The sequence below is a fragment of the Bacillus rossius genome, chromosome 12, assembly GCF_032445375.1.
Source record: "Bacillus rossius redtenbacheri isolate Brsri chromosome 12, Brsri_v3, whole genome shotgun sequence".
Classification (NCBI taxonomy): domain Eukaryota; kingdom Metazoa; phylum Arthropoda; class Insecta; order Phasmatodea; family Bacillidae; genus Bacillus; species Bacillus rossius.
In genome coordinates, this window is record NC_086339.1 from 45,407,111 (window position 1) to 45,421,691 (window position 14,581).

Below are 14,581 nucleotides of genomic sequence, written 5' to 3' on the forward strand. Positions count from 1 at the left end.
CTAGTATTCATTGTGGCTGCTACGAAGAGAGACAGCCTAGCATTGTGACCGAGACAGAGTGAAACCACGACTCACCTGCCACACAGCAGCTGGTTGGACGCCAGCCAGTGGAGTCTCTTCCTCGACCTCCTCCTGCAACACAACCACAGTGGAGAAGACTGCTCTGGTACAAGGAGACAGCAGCTACACACACGTGCAGGCTACTGTACCTTGATGCTGTCCACCTTCACAAACTCCATCTCAACCACTGGCTTCTGTTCCATCTCCTCCTGCAACAAACATAACGATCAGTAAACAACCTGTTCGTTACACCAGGCATTTCTAACACATCCTCTGCCAACCAAACTGCAGTGGCAATACAGAGACTGCAGTGCCAATCATCAGCGTATTAGCACATCATCACGGAACACATTATTAGTATTTTCTTCCCAACTGTGATTCAATAATCAAAAACTTCTTTAAATGTCTAACAATTAAAATTTAACAAAATTTCTGCATAAAAAAACAAAAATAAATGTGACTGATAAATTAAAAAATTTTTTAAGAGGCTAATATTAAAGCTACGGCATTAACTTATTGAACACATGTGAGTTATATAGTCAGTCTCATAAAATACACATAAGATTTACTCATTTCAATACCTACATTGTGTTGTGACCATAACCATACTCAGCGATAGATTCCGGCGCCGAGGCAGGATGATGCGTTGGGAGTGGAGGGGGAGGGGGGTAGCGACGACCCTTGTAATTCGTCCAAGCGCGCGTGGTTGCCTTACATCAGCGGGCCGCACGTGGCATCGCGGTCTGGTCTCTCGCGTTCGTAACAATATTTAGAAAAACCAATCAACTATGTTTTTAATGGTTTTCACCTTTTTTGTTAGGTTACTATCTATGTAATCATATGATTTAATATTTGACTTGACTTGAATGTTGTTTGTGTAGCAAGTGTTGTGTGTACTGTCCAGGCAGTGAGCGGGCTGGTGTTGTGTGTGAGCAACAACTAGGGGGAATAGAGCCCAGCACCCACAGCCCTGTGGTAGTCTGCAGCCATCCACAAGGTGACACACAAGTTAATGACGCCCTCCATTAAACACATACACTTAAGCTACAACCACACAGGGCGCTATGCTTGCTATGTTTACTATGTGAGTAAAATATAGCCAGCCTGCATCTCAGGTGTCACTGGCCACACAAAGCTATATTCGCTAAGTTGGCAACGTCGCCAGGTGTTTGGTTCTCAGCTATTTCTCTAAAACGTCGCTATCTTTGCGCATCAACAGATAAACAAAAACATGTTTTCATGCTGAATTGTGTTATACTTCTGTGGTTGCTTTTTATGAAGTTTAATTTCTCTCTTGTCAGTATCGTTCTTTAAATAGTCAAATCGAAGGAGAAGTTAATTGAAAGATTACGAAAATACCCATATTTATAAAATAAATCAATGGGAAACGGCAGAATATACAGGACAATGCCTGGGATTTTATTCCGAGGGAATGCTCTCAAACTAGTTGAATTTATCCTGAAATAATCCTAAATTTGGTTTCATCCTCACAAGCAAATGCTTCATCAAATAATGAAATTCTTCAAATTCTTTTGTTTTTATATTAAGTTTATGAACAAATTTTTTTTTTACATTTACATACCGTGAAAGCCAGCAGAAGATTATCATCGTCGGAATCATCACTTGAATCCCATGGCATGCATCTCTCCTACATAGGTAGACTATCCTGTCTGGCCATCTGGCACAGCGAACATAGCACAGCTTTCTGTGTGGGCTCAGCTTTACCCTTACAATCAACACCAAGTGTGACAATATTTACATATCGCTGTCACTATCAGTTTTAACAAATTTGGTGCACACTTCCAGGTGATATGCCTACTTATCATAACAACATGTAAAACCTATGTTTCGTTTGCACCGTGTACAATGCATAAATGTGACAGGTTTATGAACAAAATTATAGAAAAGCAGATTTCATTAACATTGTGAAATGTGACTTGTGGTTCTCTCAGTTTTGCAGCTTACCAAACATTATTTTAACATGTTAATACGCAGTGAACTTAGCAACACCACTTAATAAATAACTAATGAATGTATTTTGATGGCATCTTCACACAATGTTATTTTCCATTAATCTTTTAATACAGTAAGGAACTGAGAACTTTATAAACTTTCTGTTTTAAATAACACACAAGAAGACATTCTAAGCCTTCCACTAACAATGAATATTCCCTCTGATCCGTGACTCTGACTTCCTATCTCAAACTCTCGTCTAAACACTGCCCACGAAGATTGACCATTACAGATGGGCGGGTGGCTGAAAATTTGAGCGGCCGTAGGAAGTGCGCTCCACCGGGCACACTCGGACAGTCTGTGTGTTCGGTGGCCTGCTCAAGCTTTACGGAAAAGCCGCGACGTTGGAATTTTACAACCTTAAAAAGAACGCATTTTGTAATTTTTAAACCAATTTTTTCTCGGAAAATTACATTCCCTTCATAATTACTGAAAATACAAAGGCACACTAACAAAATGAACGATTAGGTACCTTTACTGCTATGTCAATAGATTCCATATTCTAATTAATAAAAAATAAATAAAATTAGTTCCATTCAACGGCACAAAATTTGTCCATTCAAAACTTCAAAAACTCAAAAAAAAACAATAGTCAGTTCAAAATCCGACAAAGCCTTAGCACGCATAATTCCAGTCGACATAGACAAATTATAAGAAATTCCAAAAAACACAACAACAAAAGAGATTAGAGAAAGTTACAGATGGAGCATAAGGTCTGAGCACCATGTAGGTAGAGACTATAATTCATAGAGATAAGTCATTCTTTCGTTATCATTTAAAAGAAAAATTAAAATATGCCATATTGGTTTCAAATGTTTTTATCCTTAACAAATGTTGATATTCCCAGAATAGTGAAACAGCTGTGCCAGAACTGCTGCACTATTTAATTATTCCACCAGAAAATTTTTATTTTGAAGTCTGTCAGAGTGGGACAAGTTGTTTAACATTACCTGCGATCTCGAGTTCTAGACATGGGGTGGTCCTAGTGAAGTGCTTAGTAAAATAGAACCAATAGAATGCTTTGGAACAGAAACCAACTGACACTACGGAAATATATACTGAGAAATGCACGGAACTTGGGCAACAGATCGTAATGGATAGGACACCAAATTCCGTGCCCCTAAAAATAAGGGTCTGGCAGTGTCTTATCGTGCACTTGGAATACCGTTAGAGTACCGTGCACTTGGAATACCGTTAGGGTACAAGTGAGGCATATTCAAAACCTAAACACTTATTTGTGTGTCTTGGAATACTGGCATTAGTATTTGAATGAATAGTTATGGGGTCGTCCATTAATCACGTGTTTTTTTTTAGCAAATTGTTAACCCCCTTTCCACCTAGTGATTTGTGGTGAGGTTTTAGACAAACACCCCCTCCCCCCCCCCAAACAATAAATTACGTGTATTTTTTGGTGCAAAAATTTTTTAAGAATTTCGGAATATTATCTTTAAATATAGGTATAATCTAATTTAATTCTGGAAAATTAAGCACAGTGATAAAAATGTCCAGGCACACATTTAGGTTGCAGGTTTATTCTCACTGGCATAAAAATAATAAAGGAAAGGCTTATATGTGATTTACGCATGTATTCGGCGCCAAAATCAGTCTTACTAGCGACTGGCAAGCCGAGCCGGGTGGTTCATGTTGCGGCGGGCGGGAATATTGTTGCCTGGCTATGGCGAGTCAAGGTCACGCATCGCTTTTCGGTTAAGTAGAAATCGGGCGAAAAAAAAAATACACGTGATATCTCTCTACATCCCCCCTCCAAACCCTTGTGATATTTCGTGATTTTTTCCTCCCCCCTCCCCACCCCTTTCGAGCCTCACGTGATTAATAGACGATCCCTATGTTAGATTAGGTGAGGTACCTACATTTAAATTAAGCGATTTCTAACCCAATGATTAAATTATTTCATAGTAGTTTTCATGTAACTAACCCAACCAAATGACTATACTATTCTGAAATATATTGAAAGTAGCTAACAACCAACCAATTCCCAATTTTACAGCATTTCTAATGTAGATAAATTCATTGCTCATTAAAACAAAATTCACTATTAGACCAAGGTTCATAAACATGTCAGTAATTTAAAAAAAATTAAATTTAGATGTTTTTCGTTTTTTTTTAGGGAAAGTAGCTTCGCAACATAATTTTATTATATATTTTTTTACTGCTACAGAGTAGGGAAGCCTACATTTCACAAAGGGTTGAGGACCAACCCGAACATGCCCGAAGACTTAACCTTCGGCCAACTTCGGGACATTGTTTTTCTTTTAACAAGACGCGCGGGAATTTTGATTATTGAAGGCCCACCGCCCATACTTAAGGACAGAGGCTATTCCTATCTTGCAGAATCTCGTCACTGTTCAACTATGTAACAGAACTTAACTGAATTTAACATGTTTCAGGATAATTATATTTAGTGTTGTATCTGTAGCATGTTTCAATTGTTTTTCATGGAAAATTCAAAATCATCTTTATATATTTACAGCTTAAAAATTTTATTTTCTTTCCGGGAGGGTGCCAGGCTAACTTATGCAGCTGTTTGGTGGGTCGTCGGCCCCAGCTTTGTTCATTAGGATCGTGGCAGTGGTTGAATTACTAACTAGAGAAGTAGTATCACACTCCTCAGGCAGCATGGTTGGCTGATGTCTAACTTAGGTAAGGGGGCACTGGAAATCACTGTCAATTTGTTCTCGCATTTATTGGCATGCTATGCATTGCGGTTGTTAAGATTCAACCTTAAGATGATCTCAATTATCTACTATTCTAAGACAGGGTGATAGGGGGCTCAAGACTAACAATGACAGACAATTCAATATAGAGACTTGATTTAATGTCATCTACTATTATAGAGTTAGCGGTCACCAAATTAGACAATTATCGGGGAGCCTCGCTACCACACCTCGGCAGGTTCCTTACCCACGCTGTGCTGGGTCGCGCTCGCGGCAGGAATTCGACGACGGACTGCGGCGGCCGAGGACACGGCGCTCCGTGGTTCCGGCGTCACGACTTCAGCCGTCCAGTCGCCGGTGACCAGAAGAAGCCCCTCCTCGACGGTGGCTGTCGTTTTTATTCTTCCGTCCGCGTCCGTGTTGATGTTCCGTGTTGTCCTCTTTTCTCTCGCAGCGGCGGCCCGCGTCGCTGTTTCGCTGGCGGTGTTGAAATTGCTGACACCTCGTGTTTGACTCAGGGCGAGCCTCGAAGCCGCTTGGCAGAGTGCTCAGAGCGAGTCATAACACTCTCCCCCTGGTTGGATTAAGAGGCTGTCCTCAGCCTAGTTCAAGAGGACACTGGAACTGAATCTTGGAGCGGGAACGTAGGTGTCTTGATGCATCGGCCGCGGACCCGATCTTCCTGTAGGTGCCTTCATGCTCGGAGCGCCGCGTGTCCTTTCTTCTCTCGCGGTCGGTTACGCGGATCGACTCGCATTCCTGACGTGGTGTGACAGCGAGACTTTCTATAGTTGTTATAACATTTCTATTTAGTATTCTGAGGGTACCGATTTGTGATTACATTGATTTTTTTACAACCGATATAACATAACAAAACACAAATTAATATAATCAACATGTTAACAACTTGATACATGTTAGTTGTATTATAAATATATCAATACAATTCATATGAACATACTCTGACTATATGTGTGGTAACCAGATTTTTTTTTTTTTTTTGTAATTTTACTCGATCATTGATTTATTTATTTATCCAATGTTACATTCACAGCAACACTCAAAGTGAGTCTAAACGTTGTGCACGACATACAAGACAACTACTACATACAAAATATATAAAATAAGGTGAAATAAATTATAAATACAAAAACAAAATTAAGACAAACTTATAACAAAATATACAAATTACAATACAAACCGCTTTGGACAACAAAATATACAGACACATTGATAAAGGAATGATAATAATTATATCATCTAAAAGGAACATATCTTTGACACAAATGGAATATAAAATTAAGTTTTGTATGGAGACATAAAAACAATTTCCATATAATTATGTTCTTATTTTATATATATACATACATATCCTTTTCTTTCGTATATCTAATTAATAACATTACCCTACTATCTATAGCAAATGTCATCCTCCTATATTATAAGCTGTAAGTTATAATTTATTGTATTAACTATTACTAATATCATAATTTATTTTATTAAACTACTCCTCATATCCGAAATCTCAGTAAGTTATTGACATGGACACTTATCTACAATATTTATACCATTATTTTATTTTACAAAAACGGGTCGACCCTTAACTCTTGTCCACTGTAGCGCTACATAACGTGAACTCCCGGGAGTGAAAATTGGTACCATGGCGAGGGAATTTTATAGGATAAGGATTTATTAACTATTTTACTATTTTACCTGCACCTATATAGGTGCTTTTTTCTTCATATATACTTGTACCTTGGCTGCTGGTTGGAACGGGTTTGCGGCCGTCTTGTTGTATTCTTATACTTACCTACTCTTATATATATATTTTTTTCCGAATACACACACGCTTAAGTACAAAAGCTAGGCATATTGTTACTGACGACACTGTCTGCAAACATGCTGAGTATGAATAGATGCCAAATTCCCTGAAAGAACTCCATGATTGGCTCCTCCCCCTGTAATAAAACACATGCCATAAGGTTCATACATACTCTACTATGCTATATCAGTATCCTATTTATTTGTCTTGCCTTACTGTCTCATTGTTATCGTTATTATTATTACTAGGCCGAGCATTATCACTCTGATAACAGTACGAATTGTCGGTTTATGTATGCTCGCTTTAAATGACGTGTTGACACTGTGTCGTTGATCATTTTATTACCTTTCTTCATTCTCAACACTACTGTCGCTGGCCCCAACACCTTGACAACCTGGAAAGGACCTATGTATTTAAATGATAGCGACTTATGCCGAGCTTTACGTCGAAGCCAAACGGAATCACCTTCCTTGTATGTATTGACTTTAAATTTCTTATTAAAATTGGTTTCCTGTGTTTTTTGACTGTGCATGATATTTATTTTTGCCTGCTCTCTATCACTACGCAAGTGTTTTTCCCAATCTACCGGCCGACGTGGAAATTTCCCAAGCACAGCGTGTGATGGTTGCATGGCCTCAACCCCGTGTACAAGGAAAAAGGGTGTGTATTTACTGCTGGAATTTACTGTCGTGTTATAATTAAAAATTATGTATTGGAGATATTCATCCCATCCGCGGGGGTCTTCAGCTGCCCATATTGTCAGCTGTTCTCCAATTACACGGTTAATAGATTCCACCAATCCATTACAACAGGGATTGAAACTTGTTGTCTGGAGCTTCTTGATCTGCAGTTTTTGTAAAAGTTTTGTTACTAACTCGTTATTAAGGGGATTGGTGCAGGACAAAAAACAGTCATTCGTCAGAATTTGTTGGAAATGAGCTTAAGTGTTTCATAAATGCTCGTTTATTACTACTGTATGGCCAGCCAGCACGTATATAAGCTAGCGGCTTAGATTTGGCAAGTTAGTGGCGAGAGAGCTTCTGTGAGGGGAGGTTGTCGAATGTTGCAGCTCTGAGGCCTGCCATCTAGCGGGAATCTTTCGAAGGTCTTCCACAATATCGCCTTTCTCTCTTTCTCTCTCTCTCTCTCTCCAACACGGACACCCAACCAGCTCTTATCTTCGCTTCCCATCTCGCCCTATCCTTCATTCTCGGATCAGGTAGCCGCCCTTCCCCGCGTAGACTTTCATGTTACTCCAGGAAACCAAGACAACCTGTGAAAAATTTGTCCAAAGCTGAATTTTTGTACTGTGGTAGAGTTGACTATGCTTAATAACATACCGAAAGTTTACCGCTGTAGACCTTGTGCGTTATCACCGAAAATTTGCATTTAAGTCCTAGGTGACAGCAACTTGCATCAGTCCATTAAAATGCTACCCATTTATACAGTTTTTAATTTAGACTGTCCGTAAACTTACCAAAATAATCTAGAAACTTTAATACACCCATTAATGTTAGAAAAAATTTAAATTTTTAATATATATGATATAAAGCGATTAATTCACGACATATTTTTTTTTTTTTATCTTTGCCACCCAGATAAAAATACGATTTACACCGATTTGAAGAGCCCAATGCCAAAAAATGTCTAAATAAATGTTTTTAATTATACTTTTAGCTTTAATATAGCATATTTATAAAGAGTCTAGCATAATTAGTTGCCTCATTAAAGCTGCCCGAGCGTTGCAGTGTACTGCGGCCGTACTGATCTTTCACGGCCGGCGGGCTTTGAAACATGCTGCGTACTGCGACACTCAATAAACTTGGTATTATTTAGGGATTACTTAAAATATATTTAATGCATATGATAGGGTGTATTCATGTTACATCTTTTGAGATATACATATTATTTTTTTTATATATGAATGATTTTTGATACAATAAAATTAACAATAAACAATTTCTGCTTGGAACTTGTAAATCAAAATTCTAGAGGACCTCTGGTTTTGTATATGTGTGTTCGTATTTTGTTACAAAAATTTTATTATTAAAAATTATTTTAATACCAAAAAATATAATTATTTTTTATTTCTAATACATTATATTATTTTAGATCAGAACTGTGCAAAATTTTAATGTAGCCTATATTATAAAATGTATATATATATATATATTTAATTGTATGAAATTATTTTACTATATAACAATTGAAGAAAACGATACACCGTTAATGTGCTTATTGAGTTTTGTCACTTTTATAACATAATTCGGATGATAATATTATTTTTTTCCAGAAAATAAATAATACATAAGTTGTGTTGTAAAATGTATTGATAGAATTACATATTTAGTAATTTTTTTTTCTAAGTTAATTCATTGGAGTGCTGCGCCTAGCTTACTTCGTTGAATTGCTAGTGGCAAAGAGCGGTGGTGGATGTTTTGCAAGAGTTTGACCGTATTTTATGACCCCAGCTGTGAGAGGGTGTTCGTCCCAGAAATCCTAACGGTCAAGGAAAATAGCCTTTCTCTGTAGTCACGTACGGGTCTGCTACTCGCGCAATATCGTCAGTTTACCACAACTTTCCGGGAAGTTCTATTGTTGTTATTTATAATTTAGAAATTAAAGAGTCGATCATACTAACATTTTTACCTAAGCAAATTGCATCCTGGAAGATTTTTATCTACGTTTGCAGCAAAAATCACTTGCAGTTAGGAAACTTTTATTCTTTCAGAGTAAAATTCAGTCTGGAATTACCATACATTAAAAACCTTAGTTTTCTGGAGCAAAAAACGTCCCAGCACGAGCGACTTTAACACTGCTGCACCACACACTACGCAGCTTGAAATACATCAGTGATCAGACTATTGTACCAGACACTCAAAATATACACATTTAAACCTTTAAAAAAAAAAAAAAAAACACAGACAATATTTATGAAGTGATTTTGACGTTACGCTCAACATATTTATGTAACATGTAGTCAAATTTCTATTAAAAAATATATTTTTTTTCTTACCTTTTATGATTAAAATTACCAATTTAATAATAGGACGTTTTAACTTTGAGGTGTTTATCACAGTTACCATGTAGGGCATTATTTTATATTACTTTGGTGCCATAATGAGAACCGACTTAAAAAAGTATTAAAGTTATTAAATTTACGAAACATTTTTGTGGATCATTGTAGAAATTATCATTAAGGACTCAACTGCTCATTTATTGGTGTGATCACAAGGTTTCATCGGTAAACTTTTGACGTGTTACAAAGAAATGTTCATTCTACTACTGTACAAAAATTTTCCTTTGGGATAATTTTCCATGTATTAAAAATTTTTGTTTCTTAACAGCGAAATTCGTCTCGACCCGAACCTACTTCGACAACCTCGCAGTAGTATACACTACGCGGCTCGGATCGCTTTAGTGGTCAGACTATGTATGAGACACTTAAAAAATATACCAATTTAAAGATGAATAAATATGCAAGAACGATTACTTTAAGCGATTTCCACGTTGGGCTCTTTAAGTTTATGTAAGATGTATTTATATTTCCTTAAAATTGAATGAAAGTGAATTCGTTAACTTTAATGATTTAAAAGGTCTATTTTATAGAAACATGTTAAACTTTGTGCTTTTTATCACTATCCTCAGATAGGGCAATGTTTCTAGATTATTTTGGGTTCCATACTGAGGTCTACTCCATAAACTGCATTTGCAATATCCATTATTGTGGATCGTTGCAAAAAAATTTAATTTTGGACTTAACTACTCGTTTTCGGTGTGACACACAAGGTTTGCGGCAGTACTTACACTTTTGACGAGTTACTAAGAAATGTTCATTCTACTACTGTACAAATTTCGGCTTTGGGATAATTTTCTATGTATTAAAAACCTTTGTTTCTTCACAGCGAAATTCGTCCCGACCCGAGCCTACTTCTGCAACCTCGCAGTAGTATACACTACGCGGCTCGGATCGCTTTAGTGGTCAGATACATTGTACCAGGCTCTCAACAAATAAACTAATTTAAAATTTAAGAACTAAATCGTGATCGTAAATTGGCCGCCATGGTGATTTGCGAATTTATGGAGAAATAAAAGCAGTTAAAATCTTATGTAGTTTCCAAGAGACATTATTACATCACCAATCATCTTAAGTAACAGGTTTACAAAATTTCAACATATTCATTAACTAGTCAGTTTTTTTTCAAATGTGTTAGTATTAACAATCTGGACCATATCTAGTCGGTGAGGTCTGTATTGTTACAGACTATCTGTATTCCGGTATTTGGATTTTGAAGCTACTTAATGATTCGCTTTCAATGTCTATTAAAATATACCTAATGCTAATTGCAGGAATATTTCTACTCGATTTAAAATTTATAATTCCTGAACATTTGTAGCGGACACATTTCAATGTAACACTCACTGATTTTCGAGTTGTGTTGAGGTTTCGCATGCCACTTCGTGTACACGAGATGGCCCCTGCTCTGGTAACAATGAGTAGGGACACCTGTATTTCGCGAATACATTTCGTGTCAAGGTATTTCACAAAATACTGTAGCTTTTTATAAGAGGAAAGGCAAATTGTGAGGGTGCAGCAGTACTGTGACCACATTCTCATTGGCCTCGTCAAGAGCGGGACGACACCTCTCACCGCTCTCAGCCAATAACCACAAGAGAAAAGCTACAGTATTTTGTGAAATACCTTGACACGAAATGTATTCTCGAAATACAGGTGTCCCTAACAATGAGTCATCACAACCGGTGCCGTCTGTACGAGCGTCTTCATAAGTTATCCTGAAATATGTTCTTAAATATTAATTCAAGTGAATTCTTAAAATCCTACACACCTTATCTTAAGTGTCGTAAATGAATCGTTATATTTTGTAAATCCATATAATATAGGAGCCACCATGGCGCGAAGCGATGGACGCGATACGAATAATATTTTTTTTTACCAACCACTACATCAGTAAATATTTGTGGTTTCCATTCGCTATGAATTCAAGCATGTAACATTTGTACTGCTTCTTCAATTCGGCCACAGTTAAATGGGAGGATCTGAATCCCTGAAAACTCCTCAACAAAATCAACGATGAATCACAGGCATTATAACAAACAGTTGTCACAAGTCAAGTAGCCAATGAGCAGGTGACATTTTTCGAGTCCGTAGAGGATTGACTATCGTACAGGTCATTGGCAACACGCCCTTACGCGCATGGTTAATACCCGCATGAGTAGAGCAGAGGTGCCCCCCCCCCCCCAAACACTATGACTCACCCCCCCTAAACTAATTATGCCCCCCCCCCCCGAATTTTTTTATGCCATGTTCTAAATGATTTACTCAATTTTTTTATAATATTATACTTTTTTAGTATTATATTTTATCACATTTTTCATTAATTAAAACTGATTTTCTAATAATAATTTTGGTAATATCAGGTAATATTTCCATCCTGAACCGACAGATGCCAAACTGCTTTTGTTGAGGAAAGTGCGGGGTTGCCAATTTGATTTACAAGATCCCTTTCATTTATCAAAGCACCAGAATCGTATTTTCACATTAGAAGCTATAATTATGTAAATAATATATACATTTTTCTCGTCTTTTAACCACCCCCCCCCCCCCTGAAATTTTAATGACGCAGTCTGCGTCGTTACCCCCCCCTTGTGGGCACCCCTGAGTAGAGTGTAAAGGCGTAAGCATGATACACATCTGGTCCTCATCTAACCGCGCACACTTAGATTTAACTCAGGATAGGGTGAAAAATGTTTACTAATTTTGCAGTCCTAACAGTCACCAACGAAACGCCAGCAAAATAAATAAATAAGGCCACGAATATTGTTCGTGAATGAAGGCGAAGCTGATACTTTGGAAACGTTACCAGCATATATTAAATAATGTTTAACTATTATTTACGTAGCTTACTTCTTAAAACTGCATTCATGTAAACTGATTTTGTGTGAGACTATGTTGAGTGTTTTCTGCTACACTTATTTTTCTGAAAAAAAGTATATTGTGGCTTAATAAACTTGTTAACATTGATGCCTGTCATAAAAAAAATTCAAACGTAATCATACGGATACATGTTGAGTATAGTTTATGAATGGTTCACGCATTGCTAGAAAAAAAAAAGCATGTTTACAATTTTACACATCTTTATGTTGTCGCATCGCGTCCATCGCGTTGTACATACGCAACTCTGAAAAATAAATGTATGGTAAAAAAGCTATAATAAAATAATCTCTTATCTTTCTTTATTCTTTTTTCTAAGTGCTCTAATGGCTTTCGATAGTTTTGTTCTTTTGTGTACTATGCTTGGTGGAGGTTTCTTCGGCATTTTATTCCTGAATAAATCTCACGCTTACAACAAAAAACATCTAGCTAAATCACTGTGTTAAATAATAACAGAGAATAACCATTCAATTATACGCCGAGCTAGACCAAACACGTTCTCTTATCTACTGAAAATGAGTACGTTGACCTTCATATCATTTTCGCGCGAAATCCCGTCTCCCCTTCGTAAACAGCAGACAGCTGAGGCAGGGTGGGAACGAGAGAAAACACTGGCTGCAAACAGTTCGGGAAACTGTCGCAAGGTGTCACTACTGTCCAGCGCGCTCCATAATTTCTCGTATCCGAGCTTGCACGCTGCTCAAACTTCTACAGCTACGTTTTTACTTTAGGTCCGACTGCAATAAGCTAAAGACTAAAATAAAGTCAATCATTCAGCCGACAGATATATTGGCGTTTGAATTACAAATGAAAACGCGAATGTTATTAAATTCGCAAATGAATATCACGCAATTTCGTAGCAGCTCATTTATTAAAATTCAAATTGTAAATACGTTAAATTAATAATAATTACAGATAAAATAATGGTCACAGTCATATCTCCCGTGTCTGAAAATTTATCTGCGAAAGTTTTACCACTGAATTCTTTATAGTTTATTAATAAAGCTTGAATTTAAAAAAATCCCGAAAATCAGCAATAACTTAACTAAAATAAAAAAATTAAAAAAATAATTTTACACCAGAATGGTTCAAATCTTCTCTAGCAGCTGAATCATTAACAAATATATTGTTTTTTTTAATACGATGCTGGTGCACCAATCCCCTTAAATGACGTTCCTCTGTCCGTCAGCAGCCTGTCTGGACATCCAAAACGTAGAATAACGTCCTTGATAAATTCTGCACAAGTCTCGGCGTCGATTCTTGGTACTGCCTTAGCAACTACAAATCTTGACGCATATTCTGTCATAACAAGAATATACTTGTTCCCATTCCTGGTACAAGTAAGTGGACCTTTGGCATCCAGTGCCCACTGTTTAAATATTGGTAGCGGTTCAATTGGTTGCAATTGACCCGATGGTTTTTCACGCCCTTGTTTAGCTCTTTGACAAATTTCACATGATTTGACATAATTTTGTACGTCCTTACTCATTGTATCCCAATAATATGCCTGGCGTATTTTTGCAATTGTCTTAAATATGCCGAAATGGCTGCCTCCTAAAAGTGCATCATGGTGGGCTTGTATAATTTCCCGTTGAAAATTTTTAGGGACTAATGTCAGTTGAATTTCTCCTCCCGGTGTATTTAATTTATAATATATTTCCCCATTATTTTTCATTCCATAACGCCGAGCTAATTTGATGTATTTTCCCTCCGCATGTTCCGGGTCTGTAAGGGCTACTTTTAATTTTTGAATATGAGGGTCTTCACTATATTCTCCTTGGAAGGGTGATGTGTTTACAATGTCGTTCACTGAAAACAGTAAATCTTCATCTCGTTCAATACCTATATCGTACCTGGAGTTCAACACTACTGTTTCGAATACTTGTTTATTATGTTTGTTATGTTTGAGCAGCACTATTGTGTGAGTAGGCATTTTAGTTTCGAATGTTTTTTCTTGACCTGTTTCTATATCAATTATCTTAATATTTATCTGATAAATTTCCACGGCTGCGTGTAATATAGGCTCACTTAATACCTCGTCCTTACTCATGTTTATTA

The 14,581-nt window shown here is 37.0% G+C and overlaps 1 protein-coding gene across 7 annotated transcripts in view; it reads right to left on the reverse strand.

Moving 5' to 3' along the window:
• LOC134537906 (gastrula zinc finger protein XlCGF26.1-like) overlaps nt 1–2,784 on the reverse strand; it is a 138,513-nt gene extending 135,729 nt beyond the window's left edge. For all 7 annotated transcript variants that reach the window (XM_063378845.1, XM_063378848.1, XM_063378844.1 and 4 more), the window contains exons 1-3: nt 2,546–2,784; nt 210–269; nt 76–132 (exon numbers count right to left, since the gene is read on the reverse strand). In XM_063378845.1, coding sequence (XP_063234915.1) covers nt 76–132; nt 210–269; nt 2,546–2,572 — 144 coding nt within the window. In that variant the 5' untranslated portion in view covers nt 2,573–2,784. The remainder of the gene's footprint in view (nt 1–75; nt 133–209; nt 270–2,545) is intronic.
• Nucleotides 2,785–14,581: the final 11,797 nt, after the last annotated feature.